Genomic DNA, 16,572 nt, shown 5'->3' on the forward strand with positions numbered 1-16,572 from the left:
CGTTGCAAATAATGGTGCACCACTGGCATTCGTTTCTTTGTGAAAACCTAACAATATTTCAAACGGAATGTTAATAGAAAGATTAGATGAGAGGCGTTAATATCCATAATGATTGGTAAGACAGGGCAAGATACCATTTCTATTCTACATCATTTGATTTTATTTTTAAAAAACACATGATTTAATTTGAGAATATAAAACTGTATGTCCCAAATAATTTCAGTGAGTTAATGATAAAAGGGAACGGTCATCAATTTAGATTATTTTGGACCATTTAACGCATTAACGGGGCATCGGTTTCCACTTCTTTTCGGTTACTGATTCCACTAGATTGCTAACTTATATCTACAAGCTTTGCACATCAAAGTGACGAGAAATAAATAAACTGTTTAAAGTAATAATAGTATTATACAAGTTTAAGTTTTGAGTCTGATAAAAAGATACATTAAGAACCTTTGTTCAAAAACTACGGACCAACATTTCTTCTCATTTCTCAATAAACACAAACCACGACCCTAGAGATTAATTAAGGTCAGTTTCATTAAAATCTTTCCAGAGCAGAGGATAGAAACTTCCATGCCACAGCATGGTTTAGAAGCTTCAAATTATACACTGAGATTTGATGGCTGCTTAAGTTAGCTGACTTTGGCTCGCACAACCTTGCCTGGAAATAAAAGAGATGAAAGCCAGCATAGAATGCGACACTTACCTGAGCTGCCAGCTTTCAGTCGCATGAAGATAGGTCGACGATTCAGGCAGTTGAAATAAAAGACTTAGCCTGCTGCAAATATGGCAAAAGGGAACCAAGACGAAGCAGATTAAAACAAATAAGGTGATAATGATTAGAGGTAAGAGCAAAGAAATCGTTTGGGCATGCCTCATCACATTCTTCCGAACCGGTTCTGGTAAAACACCATCCCCAGATTTGAGCACCATTCCAAGCACGGTACCAGGCTTCACAAAAACAAAAAGCAATGGAAAACATTAAATAGTGTTGCGCGAACTATAAATAAGATATGTACTTCACAAAGCTGTAACCATCGCTCAGAACATGCTACAGGAAGTAATAAAGAAAATGAAAAGGTGTGCAACAGATGTAGAATAGAAACTGGGAAAAGTGAACTTAAGTCCAAAACCTCCAACTCCTCCTGCACTCCACCCAAAACACAAGCACCAACTTCACGCCCATTATCAAAAACCAGTGGTCTATTATCCCCGTATGAAGCATCCATTGAAAGTCCTTGATTATTGATCTCCGAGTTACCATCAATACTGCATGCAGAGTGAGAGGTACTGGAACTGGAAATGAAGGCATCCTCAGAATTTTCAGCAGAGAGCATCCCCTGGTTTGATTTTATCATACTTGCATCAACTTCTTCATCTTCATCCTTAGGTTGCTGCTGCTTCCCATTTAATCCAGAGCACTTCACCCTTGATGTTATTGGGGTATGTTCTGCAGACTCTCTCAGAGCACCAGTGCTTTTCAAAGTAATTTCTGGAGACATCAAATCTCCATTCTGAGAGCTAATTGAGTGTCTTTTCTTTCGATTATCCTCTAACTCGGACTCATCAACCTCTATCTTCTGTTTTAGGACTCTTTCAGCAAATCCATACATGCAGGATTCACGACCTTCATTTGATATCTCACCAAGCTGTTGCTGATTCAAGGGCGGCCACTGTTTCAAGGTCCCAGCACTTTTTGTACAAATAAGTTCAGGAGACACCGACTCTCGATTATGCGGGCTAATCGGGCATCTTTTCTTTTGATTCTCATCCAACTCGGACTCATCAAACCCCCTTTTTCGTTTTAGAACTCCTTCAGCAGATCGAGACTGGCAAGATTCACCATCTTCAGATGAAACCTTACAAACCTGTTGCTGACTCATCGGCCTCATATGTCGGCTTCTTTTGTAACCCTCTGCAAATACATAAGAGGGAATTTGCTTTCTACGAACATGAGAAACGTATATTTCCATTCCGGGTTTCCAGTACAAGTAAGAATTTATTTGATGCCTAAACTCGTCAACAGTCTTGCGAATATCAAACTGTTGACCTTCTTGAACCACCTCTCCTTGCTTTCTTTGCAATCCCGTAAAAAAAGCGCAATGAGCACATGGCTTAGAAGAGTCCACATGATCATGTGGATAAGGATGACATTGTAATTTCCCAGAGGTGTCCCGCTCAATCTGCACATAAGTTAAAACCATAAGAGAAGAGGGCACCACCAAAGATTACCCATACAAGTCCTAATAAAAGAGCTAGTTAACTATAAAGTAATATCAATTCAATCAGTACAATAAAACAATATCCACAAGACAGATTACCATTAAAGTCAGCTGTCTCAGACGGGATTCTACCCAGCCCCTCCAAGCACGCAAGTCATCGAGATCAGCAGCCACAATATCAACCTGAAGGTAGTTCTTGTAGCTTTCAAAGAATAAAAATGGCTTGAATAAAGTACTCCATTGTGTTTTATTCAGCTCAATATCCTGTAATTGCCATCAATGGCAAATATTTAATCAGTAGTAATACTTGTAAAAAGCTGTTAAAAAAGACGACTAAACAGGCTGAACACTATCTACCTCACAAATTTTTTTACCAAACTGGAACTGTTCATTCATAACCCGGAGAGTACTAGCTGAAACATTATAACTAGAATTCATGCAAGGGTACGCAGGGGTTATAATAGGCATTAGATGATTTCGATCCCAATGATTCCTTCGAGGATCCCATACAGAAAATCCAAGTTCGTCATCATCAATTTCACACAGCATTACAGGATTTGGCCAACGCCACTGTGTATATACTCTGAAAAACCGAGAGACTAGCATACTGGGATTTGCCTTGGGGTAAAATTGACACAAACGAGCAACAAGTAGGGCCCAGTTTACACCACCAAGAAACCCCGTCACCTGAAAAAACAAAGTTAAAACAAGTTATCCACAAAAAACTAATGGATAGGTTAAATCGATAATAATATAACCAAATAATCAACTCACATTTGAATAAACACCACGCCTCTTAGCCCAGAACTTTAGGCACCGCAGTGTAGTCCGGAAGTTCTAAAAGGACAAGACACTGAGCATCAGATAAGCCAATTATGAAACAACAGAACATATGCATAAACGGGCTGTCGTTATGCTAAAAGCACCTCAACATTTGGAACAAGCTTGAGAATTTGATCTGCTACACGGCAGCCGTTGAGACTCCGTACGGTGGGTTCATCTATGTTTTGCAATACAGATATATTTGAGATATCTAAATCCTGTAGGAGATTATTGTCAAGTAAGAAAATGTTGATTAACACATAAAATCTATTCTCAGTTGGACCAGTGAGCACGGCATGAAGTGAAGGACATCCAAAGTCTATCAAAGCATTAGACATTCTACACAACAAAAACATGCACACCAAATAAGAAAAAAGCAGTCCAGTAATGATAATATTAAGGTTGTGCAGACATAATGCCGCTCCATATGCACAACACCATTCCAACTAATTTTAGACGCCAATTCATTCTATTTCTATACCTTTAACTTCAATCATAAGAACAACTAGAAGTCATTTATGAACACTTGACATACTAATCAGTTGAAACAGAGCAAAACTTCCTTAACAGACATGGGAATATAAATTGTGGGGAGGTGATTAGAGTGTACCACACCCAGTAATTAAATAATGTTTAGGAAACAGATAAACACGAGTGAGGGGTCGGAGAGAAGATTGCATCAATAGTAAATAACAACATAGACAAGAAAAGAAACTGAAACAAGGTTGGGGGTCCTAATTTCTGAAAACAGTTACCTCTGGAACAACCAGGAGAGAAATACTTGCATAGAGAAGATCAATCGATATTCCATCAAACTTGAACTTCATAACCGGGACGTGAGCATCAGGTACTGGTTGGAGTTCAGTAACCTCTTCCATGTCAGCTAAAATGTTATGGAGAACGTAAAAGAAATCCTCCTGGGAAGCCAACAATCCATCAGTAGAGGTTTAAACCACACAGACCAGGTCCAGAATAGAAAGTGTGAGTAAAAGAGTACCTCACGAGTAACATAGGATGGCCCAACACACAAAGTATCAATATCAGCTCCAGGGCCATGCACCTGCAAAAGAAAACATAGGCCAAAAATAAGTTAAAATAGACTAAAAGCTTCACAAAGAAAAAGGAAAACACGAAAAAGGCCAAAAACAACTTATCATTAACTAAAAGCTTCACAAAGAAAAAAGGAGAACATGAAAAGAGAAAGAGAACTGTAGGTAAAAAATAAAAAACAAAAATTGACAAGAAAGCAGAACTCCACAAACTGAAAAAATGTATAAAACAATTAAAAAGCTAAGAAAAGTGTACAAGGAGAAAGGAAAAATAAACCACAAGTATAAATACAAGTTATACATACGAGAAACATTGTTGCAGGAAGTGGTGTCCACAGCCTCTTAAACAACCATCACATAACATTGGTGAAAACAGAGCACGAAGGTACCCTTAATCCTTCCGAAAAAAATTAATAACAATGAAACTATTCAGTTATCATATGTTCTATTGAATCGGTGTTGGAAGAAATCTTCTCTCAAAATCAATGCACACACATATCAAATTTCAAACCGGAAAAAAAATCTGCAATTTTAATAAAAAATTAAAATAATCCAACCCTTATATGATTGTGTGTGTTCGATAAATGTGCATACTATGGGAGCATTTCTTGACATGAATGCAGCCACAACGAAAACCTCATATCAGATGAAAAGTAAAGTTCAATTTCCCCCAAAATCAATGAATAGGATGAAAATAGGTAAATAAAACTCCTAACCCCAAGTCTGTAAGAACCAAAAGTAAAAATTAAAGCATTGGCATCTTCCACCATTTGATCCGTGTATCCTCTCAAGCGAGTAAGTTCTTTCACCCAATCTTTCACAATCTGTATAAGAATAAAGAGCAGAAGGGTATCAGTTTGACAAAAGAATACAAGAGTATTAGAGAAAACTATAGAAAGATTCAAGTTACTGTCAAGCTTGCGAGAAGACATGTCTATGTCATCACTAATATATGCATTTACAAAAGCAGAATGCCAGATGCATTCCATAATTCTGTAACAAAACACACAAATAGATAGCATCGTGGAAACCTTTTATTGCCTCAATTTATGATTTAGTGGACATATAATTGTAGACATCATGGATTCAATCAACGGCAAAATCAATGGTGCAAACAAGAAAAGATCTTTGTATGATAGTCTTTGTAGCTAATCAACACCTTGACATAAGCCACATTAGTTGAAAGTGAAATGGATCAGGAAGGAATTAGTGGGGGTCCGAAATGAATTAGACCATTTGACGATATTAACTAGCAGCCAAAAATATCTTATATCAAATAAGTGAATTGTATATATAAAAATTATGAGCCTCAGTCATAACAACACACATTCTTGCATATTTCTTATATCAAATAAGTGAATTGTATATATAAAAATTATGAGCCTCAGTCATAACAACAGACACCCTTACATATTTCAGCTCATCATGTGTAATTTTATTTGCTATGACTTATCATAAGAGTAGGCAAATCAGTACACATAAGCGTAAGCTACCCAATTTCGCTGACTACAAAATATCCTCTCACCAGTATTAGGATTTAGGACTAATAAATACAAACGACTTCTGGATACCTGTTTAAGCCGACACAGAACAATTTCCCTCTTGGAAGCTTCTTCTGCACTCTCAAACAGTCCTGAATCCACCAAAAACTGAAGTCCAAATAAAGAGAAAATTCACAGAAAATTACAGGAAAACAAACAGCTACTTTAGGTTTGGAATAAAAGATTGTGGCAACTGCATCATCATATGTCAGACCTTCTCCAACCCCGTGTTTCTCTGAATATCAGCTTCGATCGGTCCCGCGAGAGACAAAGGTCTCGTCACTCCCCATTGTTTAGGCGGCTGCTTTTGCTCCAGTAACGCAGATGGTGAACCGTTTAAACCATCTGATCCAACCATATCACTGAACTCTAACTAAGCCTAACCCTCAACCTTATATAATAAACCTATAAGTGAAGTATAAACCTATAAGTGAAGAAAAGAAAGACATAAAAAAGAAAACCCTAATGCATGGAGATTAAAGACTGAAACCTGATAAGGGAAACAAAATCCAAGTCACCACTATATTCTGCGACGACAAAAACAGAACACTTGGCTCGAACTTTAGCCGCTTAAGAGAGTTAAACTCAGTTCAAGCCGAAAAAAAGAACAACCGCGGAGGCAACAACTCAACCCGGAGCAAGAGAATTCAGAGTAGTCGATCGCCTACGAAATAAGGGGAGGAAACCATGAAATTCGAGATATCGAACCCTTCAAACCGGAAAATCAAGCAATTAAAAATTCTAGATCTCATGACACATTCAACCAGAAAGCTATAATTTCAAAATCGGCCGAATGCGAAACCAAGAGCAGAAACCCTAAACAATATAAAAAATTAAACCTAAAAGAGAAAGCAGGACACTGAATCGAAAGATCGACAAAACCCTAGTATTCTCCAATCCGGACACCACGAAAGAGAGAGATTGAGGAGAAATTGGGGGACGTTTGACGGTTGTTCAAAGGATATGGAAGAATGTGATAATTTGGTGTGTGTGTGTGTGTATATATATATATATGTATGTATTATATTTAGTTATTTACTACTATATATTTTGAAATTAATAAACTGAGAATTAGAAGCACGTAAGGATTATCTGAATCTTTTCCCAGTTTTAAATCTGTTCTTAATCTAAAATTATCGCAAAACACAATGGATTTATAAAAAAAAAATATTATTTGTGTTGGGATAATGGGTTTTTGTTTTTTGGTATATCATTTAGTTAAAGTTGTGACATCTTTTATGCACATATGAGAGATAACGATCATCTATCACATATATAATTTGGATATATTTCATTATATCTGATATGTGCATGTATATCTATTATGTTTATATGGATCAATATGCTGTATATTTTTTTTGGAAAGTAATCAATATGAAGTATTTTAATAAGATGTACAAAGATCATCAATAAATTGATTTTATAACCTTTAGAAAAATTATTTTACCGGAAATAACTGAACTTTTCGGTTTGTTTAAATATATAATTTTGTATTTCCACTAAATTTATTTGTATTAATAAAAAAGCATACAACCATATTATGACATGTTTTTTCCACCAATTACCTAAATTAGTTGTATTCATAACGTCCATTAGCATTAATATGCCCATCTCGTCAAAAAAAAAAAAAAAGCATTAATATTCCAATAATATCAACGTAATAAAACTTATTATCTCAACCGAATAATTTGATTTTAATACAAGAATATTAAAGTAATAAGAACAATGTTAGTATTAGAAAATAAGAGTTGATATTTACCCTCTATTTTGTGTTATATATATTCTACTTTATGTGTAAAATATGTTTCAAATTTATTCATAAATAAAATACAAATAACAAAAATAAATAATAAAGTGCAAATGTGAACTCTCTTAAAATTTGTTATGAATGATTGGAAATTCATTATTTAGACGACCTAGTGACTTATTAATCATTATTTTATTGAGGTTGTCGCAAACCCAAAAATAAGAGGGAACCTGAAATTCGGACAATCGCCGGGAACAAGAGGTCAAAAATTAGTTCACCAGTTTTCACATATATTTTGTAAGACTTTTGTGTGTATAATTATAATAACTTGTAACATAATAAAAAGTTCAGTAAACAAATTATATTCGTAAGCTCCTAAAATATTCTCTAAAATTACAATATTTTACAGGTCATTTAGTATTGATAAAAGCAATCATGCTCATCAAAAGATGGAGCAAACCTTACCATCCTGATACTCCACAAAAATAAACAATAATCTCAATCTTGAATCTGCCCTTATGCTACGTTAACAAAGTGATGAGATCGAATTTCACCCAAATATGCCGGAGTTATCGGGTGGGTTCCAGCATATCTACAAAGATGAATCAAGAAAATCAAATCCAGATAACGAAGCTGCCTGCACAGGGAGTGCTACCCAGCAGTTTTCTTTTGAATATCTTGCACTGAATGTCAGATGCATTCATCACCTTAATGGGCTAACAACCCAACCGGTGATCGGATTCTGCTTCCGAATTCTACGTATTCTATGTGAACCACTCTGCAATCTTTCAAGAATAGCATATGTGATCAAATCTGGAGTCAGGCCCTGTTCCTTGATCTTTGCATACAAATCAACTGCTTCCGCTGTTCTCCCGCTCTTTTCAAGACAATCGAGTAAGATATTGTAGGTCACGATATTTGGGCAACAACCTTCAGCAAGCATTTTGTTCAACAGGCTATATGCCATCTCAACTTTATCAGACTTACCAAAACATTCTATTAATGTACTGTACGTGACTACATCAGGATTCAATCCCCTTTCTTGCATTTCCTTGAATCTCATGTGGGCTTCATCAAGATCACCATTCTTTCCGAGGCAATTAATTAAAGAATTGTAGGTGACAAGGTCAGGCTTGTAATCACTGTTCTCAAGATCTTCAAATATGCTAATTGCTTCGTCGACTTTTCCATACCTACCAAAGCTAGAAATCAGGATGTTGTAAGTGAAAATGTCAGGTGTTGGTCCATTTTGCTTCATCTTGTCATATAGATCAAGAAGATGAGATATCTGCTTCGATTTCCCAAGGGCGAGAAAGACAGTGTTGTACATGAAGGTATCTGTGGTTATTCCCTTTTCATGAGTCCTGTGTAACAAATCTATAGCCTCGGTCACTTTTCCGGCACTGCATAAGCTTTCCAACATAGAAAGATAGGCATCCCTATCGCCCTTATCATGGAAACACCACATATTACAAAATAACCTATGTGCTTCATTTGTGTGGCCTAGCTTGCTTAGTGTTCTCACAAGGTAGGCATAGATTGACTTATTCATGTACTTATTCGATACCTCCACAACCTCATCCAATCTACCAAGCTTCCCTTCTGCCGCCAGAACATTGAGAACGAGACTGTATGTAAACTCATTAGGCCGGCAATTGTTCTCCACCATCTTGGAGAAGAGAATCAAAGTTTTGTCAACCATTCGGCCCTTTACTAGTGCCTCGATAATGGTATTATAACTAATGGAATTGGGTTTACAACCCTTGGACAACATTTCATCAAATAAAGCTAATGCCTCATTTGCCTTCCCCAACTTTCCAATAGCCCTCACTAGAATGGTATAGGTATACTCATCAGGTTCACAATGCTTCCGTTTCATGTCTTCAAACACCTTGAAAGCCTGCTCAACCTGGCAAGATTCTGCAGCACATCAGACTATTAGCTTGAAGATAGCTAAAACCCAACACCATAAAAGATCACATTTCACACATAAAGTAAAACTATCAAACAATGTACCATAATTACCTCGAAAACAAATACATTAAGACATTTAGTAAGGCTTAAATCGTCATTAGTTCGATGCAAGATTGGGTTTTCAAACCTATAACATATCCTCATTAACTCGAAGCAAAATTGGGTTTTTAAACCTATAGCATATCAAAGAATACTATAATCTTGCAAGTAACTTTATTAATATAATCATATGCCAAATAGCTTTATTTGCTTCTTATCTTCCAGAACTCAAGAGCGTAAAAATCCAAACTCGAACTATTAATCCTGACCCTGAAACTGAAAACTACATAAAAAAAGAAGAAAAGTGAGCAATTAAATCTAACCTTTTCTTCTATGGCTAGGGCATGAAGAAGCATGTTGTAGCTAAAAATATCCAATTTCCATCCTTTTCTCCGCATTTCCGTGTAAACCTCAATGGCTTTACCCAAATTTCTACCCCTCAAATAAGCCTGCAGCAGGCACTTGTATGTATAACTCGTAAACTTCAAGTCCCATTTCGTCACCATATCCAAGCATTTCTCCACTCCATCCGCACCATCAAAAGCACCGATCAATATATTGACAGTGGAGATATTTCCAGGTTTCCCGTCTTCCCCATCAGCTCTAAGATTTCTTTTAATTTATCAATCCTGTCGGGAAGAGACGAATTTGACAGAATCAACAAAATTCGATTGAAGTGAAAGCATCGTGTCGAAAGCTGGAGATCTTGGAGGAGCAGAAGTGGAAGAATTCCAGGGCCAGGGTCGGGGATTTGAGAGATTTGAGTATTTCGGAAGCTTCAGAGGGTGTCAATGGAATGCTGAGGGTTTGCAGGAATTCGGAGAGATCTAGAAAGGGGTCGGGTGAAGACGCAGCAGATTTTGACTGAAGAATCTGAGCGACCTTGCAGATGAGGTCACGGCGGGGGAGGAGGTGGCCGCGAACATCGGAGAGCGGAGTGGTGGGGACGGAGACTTCGACGGCGGAAAAGCGACCGTCGCTGGTTGATTTGACGACTTTTCCGATGTACTTGGTCGCGTAATTGCGGCGGAAGAGAGTCGTGGCCATGGGATAGCTCCTAGTTGAAGTTACTAACTAATCAATGTCTGGAAATATTTAATATTTAATAGAAATCAATATATGGGAGTAGAATAAATACCTTGAGTTGTTCTCTCTAACGTTTCTGCATTCAAAATGGAAGAACCATTTTTGGCTGAACATTAGAAAAATTATAATTTATTTTATTTTAAAAATAAATATACCCAAACCAAACATAATTAACCGATTTTTCAAAAATATAAACCAAATTTCCCCTTGTTAATTTTTTCGAAAAAGTATTTTTACACATAATAAGTAAATTAAAGGTAAATTCGTGATAAATCTTCAAACCTAAACATAAATTTATATGTCGGCTTTGTTAGCTTGAACACCATTTACATGCCTCATAGATGATGTCTACAGACATGTAACAAGTAGATATAATCAACAAAGCCAGCAAAATGAATATGTTTCAGAAAAACCATATGCGTGATACAATCTCATTTTCTACTGTCCTACTTGAGAGATGAGCAAGTACCCTCCTCCACCTTGGTTCATTGATGGGGGTTTTCCAGCAATTATATATCTTTTCCAGCTCTAGTTTTAGTGGGTGGTACTGATCCTGGTGTTGGTAAAAATACACTAGTGTTGCAGGTACTTTTTTTGTGTAAATGATGTGCAATACCAATTTCAATATATTCCTTTTATGTTTAAGAATCTACTGCAACGTCTATGCTTTGATATAGCTTCAGTGGTATCTAATCTGACATCACATTTTACTCTCTGAATATAAGGTTGCAGATTTAATTGCACTAGGAAATGATATTGCTGATGTATTATCAGTTCTCATATGGTTTTATTGTTTATAAGTATTGGATACTGCAAACATATTATTTTTCTACTTTGTCAAGTATTCTTCCAAATGTATGTATGTTTTATCGAATATGATCAGTCTCATTCTATCTTTGCTCAATATTTTCTTCATGATCAGGCTAAACAACAGGATGAAAGTATTATTTGGAATCTTTTTCCACATGTGTTAATTGATATGTCTTCTTATGGCGAATTGGAACCACAGCTGACCGTTTGAGCATTGAGACTGAAAAAGTTTTTCTACCTTCAAGTACAGATATTGAGGTCTGTTCTTTCATCATAAGTTTCAAGATGAATGATCATTCTTTTTCTCTTTAACCACTGTCCACCCTTCTGAAAGTTGATGGCTCACAACGGAAGTAGAACATTTTCTCTATGTTCTGTTCCATATCGGTTTAATTTTAGCAGTGTTGTGCTTGTAAATAATCGTTCCATTTCTCTGATCACCGTCCATCTTTCTTAAACACGATGGCTCACAGCAAATGTAAAACATTTTCCATTCTACTTGCTCACCGATCCTCAGCTCAAGAAAGTAAAGAACAATGCTGTAATAAACATTATTAATCAATTGAATTTAATAGCAAAAGAAAATATAATGAGACACCGAAAAAACATTATCGTCTCTATTTTCCCGTGTCGAGATAAAAATAAAAATATAACCAAAAATAGTTTGACTATTGATTATGGAATCGAGATATCGTCGCAACATGCTGATGCATGCGAAACCTTGGAAAGTAGCGGATCCAGCATTTTTCCGTGAACGTCCATTCACAAAGCTTCCACGACTTATGGTCTTTGATTCTGTACAAAACCACATCATCATGGCATCCCAACACCAACTTTGAATCTTCTTTCTCTTCGATCAGAAAATTAATCTTAAACTTTGCATCAGTGTTAATGTCCCAACCTATTGATCGGAAAAGCGATGCTTTCATCTGGCTTAACTCAATGCTGTGTTTCACGAACCAACCCGATAAATCGTGCTTCATTTCCTTGATGATCAGACGGCTTCCCTGTATATCAATGAAATGTAAATGCCCTCCAGATTCCCCGAGGTGGTATGAGTTGTAGCTTGTCGAACATTTGGGTGAGGCGCCCACTCGCAACACCTCTGCTTCAACATCGTAAAAATATGTTACACTTGCACCAATCCAGACGATGAACTTGTGCCAATGCACCGGCCAAGTAGACAGTGAGTGCCTGGACCTGGACGGCTTGCCCAAACGTCTCCATGCCCCTTGGTTTTCGGTCACACAAACTTGATAGACGTATCCACCACCCATATTTCTAGGTGCAGCTTCTGCAAGAGCAACCACTTTCCCGCGAGAGTGGGAATCAAAAGCCAGACAAGGACTTACAATCACACAATTACAACGCCGAGCATGTATCTTACAAGTATCCAACTGTTGCGGAAGAACGAAGACTTCCGAAGTCGCTGGATTGTACACCCAATATTTCGGAGTGCCAGAAAGCTTCATATAAAGTAAAAAGCCATTGCACGATTGCAATATCAAGTCGTCAACATCGTGAGGTATCTCGAACTGAGGCACGCCCGCTGTGGGACCAGAAAGGGGGACGTATCCACCATGCGGCCGATAGTCTATTCGGGAAATCAGTAGAATCCCCGGACTCTGATGCTGCCGCCATAGTAAACAAAAATATTCAGTGATTATGAGAGCACGCCAACTTTTGCACACGGATTTGAATCGTATCACAGATTTAGAAGGTAAACGCTGTAGAATTTCGGTGAGGAGATGGGCGTTATGAAAAATTGATTCTGCTGCGAATCCTTCCATTCCAGAATATCCCCCGCGGCCGCCTTCGATATGGCGGCTGTAGTAGTATTCATATATCACTATAACACAAACCCTATTAGAGTTAGGTACAAAACGGAGACTCTGTATATATATCTTTTACTCTCTATTTTGTCCTCTAATTATTATTATTATTATTATTATTATTATTATTATTATTATTATTATTTTTGGGTCGTTTCCTTTGAGTATTTAGTGGAAATAAATAAAAAACTAGAGTAATTTTGAGTATTTCTTTTTGAATTCCAGGTGGATTTGTCATAATTCTCAATTGATCAGAATTTAGTCGAGGCGAAATACTATTATTATATATGGCATCATTTATTAATTCTTGGAGGAAATGAAAATATTAGAATTAAATAACCATGAATTGATGTTGAGATGGGATCCTTGCTTTTGGTGTTAGAGAGGAAGTCTAAAATTTTCAAAAGATCGAGTTTCATTTTTTACAATAAATTTTTTTTGGGTCTCGTACGATTTAAATTCAAGCATAAGATGCAACCGTATAAACACTTGATACCAAATTATTATGAGATTAGCGGAGATAATTCTTCTTGTAATTCTTTACATATAATCATTTGGAATCGTCTTTCTTCAATCTCCTAATCAAGTCGACCAGCTAGGGCTGCAAACGAACCGAACATGTTCGCGAGTTTTTCGAGCCGGCTCGATAAATATTCGATTCGTATTCGAACTTATCGAATTTGAGCCGAACTCGAACACGTTCGAACTTTTTTCCGAGCCGAACTCGAGCCCAAATTATTTTGTTCGATAGCTCGCGAATAGTTCGCGAGTCTTAATATTTTATTAATATAATATAATTATATATATATATATATATATATATATATATATATATATATATATATATATATATACATTTCGAATATTTCGAGCATTTCGAGCTTTCAAACCTTAATATCCGAGCAATAATTCGAATAGTTCACGAATATATTCGAATATTTCGAGCCGAACTCGAACTTCATTTCGAGCCGAGCTCGAGCCCAAATATTTGAAATTATCGAACTTCGAATCGAGCTCGAACTCGAATATACCTATTTCGAGCCGAATTCGAGCCTGACTTTTTTACTATTATTCGGCTCGATTCGGTTCGTTTGCACCCCTACGACCAGCGAAGACTAGATCCTTCGTTTAGATTACACTAAGACATCTTATATATATATACTTTTTGCACCATCAAAATAATCTCACAATCTATTTTACTCAAAATTCAAAAACGCAGTGCAAAATACAAAATCGTAAACGTCAAACCAACCTAAAACTAGCATTTTTCGAAAATAGCATAAACGAATGGTTCGATAAAATCAACCAAAATATTCATGTATTGTGACAATTTTATGAATGGTTCGATAAAATAACCGAAATCTCGTTTTAACCAAATTTCAGACTGTGTGACAACAGTAGCCTATATTCATCTATTGTGATAATTTTGCGAATGGTTCAATAAAACAAACAAAATATTTTTTTTAGTAGTACGTAAAATTCTATTTCTATTTTTCTATATATAAAATTATAACTGATAAGCCTAAATCTTATACAGATTTTAATGATTTCATTTATTATATTCGTATTTATATGGCATTTATATTTCATATTTTGTGCTTATCTAAATTGATTTTATATTTTTGTATATTTGAATAAAAGAGGTAAAAAAACATATTTTTGGAGATAAAGAAATTTTACAAAAATTACAAGAGCAAAAAAAAATATTACAATTAAGGAAATAACATAATAAAAAAAGTTTTTATTCTACTTGTCAAACACCATGGCAGTAAAATTAAGGAAGGAGGGATTTTACAAAATGTGGATATATCCATGTGCAATCCCATTTTATAAGATTAGAGATTTTGATTTATTTTATTTTTTTTAAAGAATTTTGTTTGTTTATTTTCCTTCTCATATTTACGTAAGATATAAGTGAGAGAGAATGACACAACGGGGAAGAGATCACATAACATAACACAACACCACGTAAAACAACAATATGTATCTAACATCTAATCTACATAAAAATTCATGCAATAATCATAGCCAGAAATTTATAATTTACATTGTAGAAATAAAACTACGATATTTTTATATTCATAAAACTTTAGCAAGAGAGTTAATACAAATACTATCACCAAAAAACTCACAAATTAATTAAATATGGGCCGAGAATTTGTATTGTGCCCTGAAACTGCATACGAACCTTAGTCATATTTAATACCGATCAAATAATATTAACCAAATGTCTAACATATATAAACAAAGTGAGTATATTATAACTAATTATGAATAATATAAGCCTATACAATAGTAAATCGAAATATCACATATTACCAAATTTTGTTGATGCGATCCGGGTGAAATGGGCGAGCCGGGTCGAGTGCTCCACCTGATCGGCTATCAACAATTTATAATGAAGGAAACTGAGCAAGGACTATATCTGTGATGAAGATATATCTCTGCAATATGGCTTCAACTGTAACCTGGAAACAAGGAAAGGAACTCGTGAATGGGCGCCGGAGGGGTGTCCGGCGTGACCACTCCGATGCTTAAGTCAGCAGGGTACTCAAGCAATAAAACCAATGTAGCCAAGTGATGGCTGTGATATTGGTGTGAATGAATGAATGTAAATGTAAAGAGAGAACCTGATATTTATAGTAGGAGAAGTAATGATGGCCTCGTTCTCCGTGCTACCTACTAATTATAGTAGGACGACTGAGCACACCCTATATTCTGACACGTCAACTCATCGGTACGGTGTTAGAGATGGGACAGTCGCCCACATCCTATTCTGCTAGTATACTCGAGTGCGGTGCTCATATCGAGGTGGTCGGGTAGAATGCCTCCCTGGAGATTTATACAAGAGCCCGGGCCTATGACTGGTCGGAGAATAGAGCATGGGCTTGCACTTGCCCGACACCAGAAGAATCCATCTACAGACTCACTCAGATTTGGGAATCCATTTGATATCCCGGATCATCCATGACCCGGGCTCTTACGGGGGTATCATCACACATCTCTTAAATAGTCGGGCTAGAGTCATACTCGCTGTCCCGATCAGTCATGCTTGGATTCCCAAAGAGATAATCAATCTTGTTCTATAAAAGCATCGGGGGCTTCATGTCTCCTAGAAATGAGATGAAATGCCGGAGTCTTGTGTCTCATGGACTTGAGATAAGATGCAGGGCCTTGTTCCTCCCAGTCTTTGCATAAGATGTCGGTGCCTCATATCTCCCGGACTTAAGTATAAGATGCCGGGACCTCATGTCTCTCGGGCTTTAAAATAGATTGTCAGGGCCTCATATCTCCCGGACTTAGGAATGGTCGAGGTGCGGAGCCCCGAGTAAGGTTTGAGAACCCTGGGCTTAATAGATAACCAGGGTGCGGAGCCCTGGTCTTCATAAATGGTCGAGGTACGGAGCCCCCGAGCCAGGGTACGGATCCCTGGACTTAATAGATAAC

The 16,572-nt window shown here is 36.7% G+C and overlaps 3 protein-coding genes across 8 annotated transcripts; all 3 read right to left on the minus strand.

Annotated features, from left to right (window-relative positions):
• Positions 1-367: 367 nt before the first annotated feature.
• LOC140803493 (nuclear poly(A) polymerase 4-like) lies at positions 368-6,634 on the minus strand. 6 transcript variants are annotated; one of them, XR_012111888.1, is made up of 13 exons: positions 6,477-6,633; positions 6,159-6,301; positions 5,852-6,042; positions 5,668-5,745; positions 4,813-4,920; positions 4,045-4,107; positions 3,803-3,964; positions 3,152-3,265; positions 3,000-3,062; positions 2,583-2,912; positions 2,325-2,489; positions 878-2,186; positions 368-781 (listed from the first exon to the last, which is right to left on the minus strand). XR_012111888.1 is itself a non-coding variant. In XM_073159396.1 (13 exons), exons 2-13 carry the CDS (start codon positions 5,993-5,995, stop codon positions 706-708), a joined length of 2,427 nt encoding a protein of 808 aa, XP_073015497.1. In that variant the 5' UTR covers positions 5,996-6,042; positions 6,159-6,634; the 3' UTR covers positions 368-705. The 6 variants fall into 6 exon arrangements, 2 of the variants coding, with proteins under 2 accessions (XP_073015497.1, XP_073015496.1); XM_073159396.1 differs by having other exon boundaries at positions 368-778; positions 878-954; positions 1,137-2,186; positions 6,159-6,634; XM_073159395.1 differs by having other exon boundaries at positions 878-954; positions 1,137-2,186; positions 6,159-6,634.
• A 986-nt stretch (positions 6,635-7,620) lies between these two features.
• Positions 7,621-10,539, minus strand: LOC140803494 (pentatricopeptide repeat-containing protein At1g51965, mitochondrial). Its single transcript, XM_073159397.1, is given in 4 exon segments — positions 7,621-9,293; positions 9,721-9,980; positions 9,983-10,075; positions 10,078-10,539. Coding segments are annotated over 4 exon segments (1,926 nt in total). The 5' UTR covers positions 10,445-10,539; the 3' UTR covers positions 7,621-8,087.
• Positions 10,540-11,961: 1,422 nt separating this feature from the next.
• LOC140802927 (F-box protein At5g07610-like) lies at positions 11,962-13,083 on the minus strand. Its single transcript, XM_073158537.1, has one exon. It carries the CDS (start codon positions 13,081-13,083, stop codon positions 11,962-11,964), a length of 1,122 nt encoding a protein of 373 aa, XP_073014638.1.
• Between the last annotated feature and the right edge of the window lie 3,489 nt (positions 13,084-16,572).

This window comes from Primulina eburnea, chromosome 10, assembly GCF_022965805.1.
Source record: "Primulina eburnea isolate SZY01 chromosome 10, ASM2296580v1, whole genome shotgun sequence".
Classification (NCBI taxonomy): domain Eukaryota; kingdom Viridiplantae; phylum Streptophyta; class Magnoliopsida; order Lamiales; family Gesneriaceae; genus Primulina; species Primulina eburnea.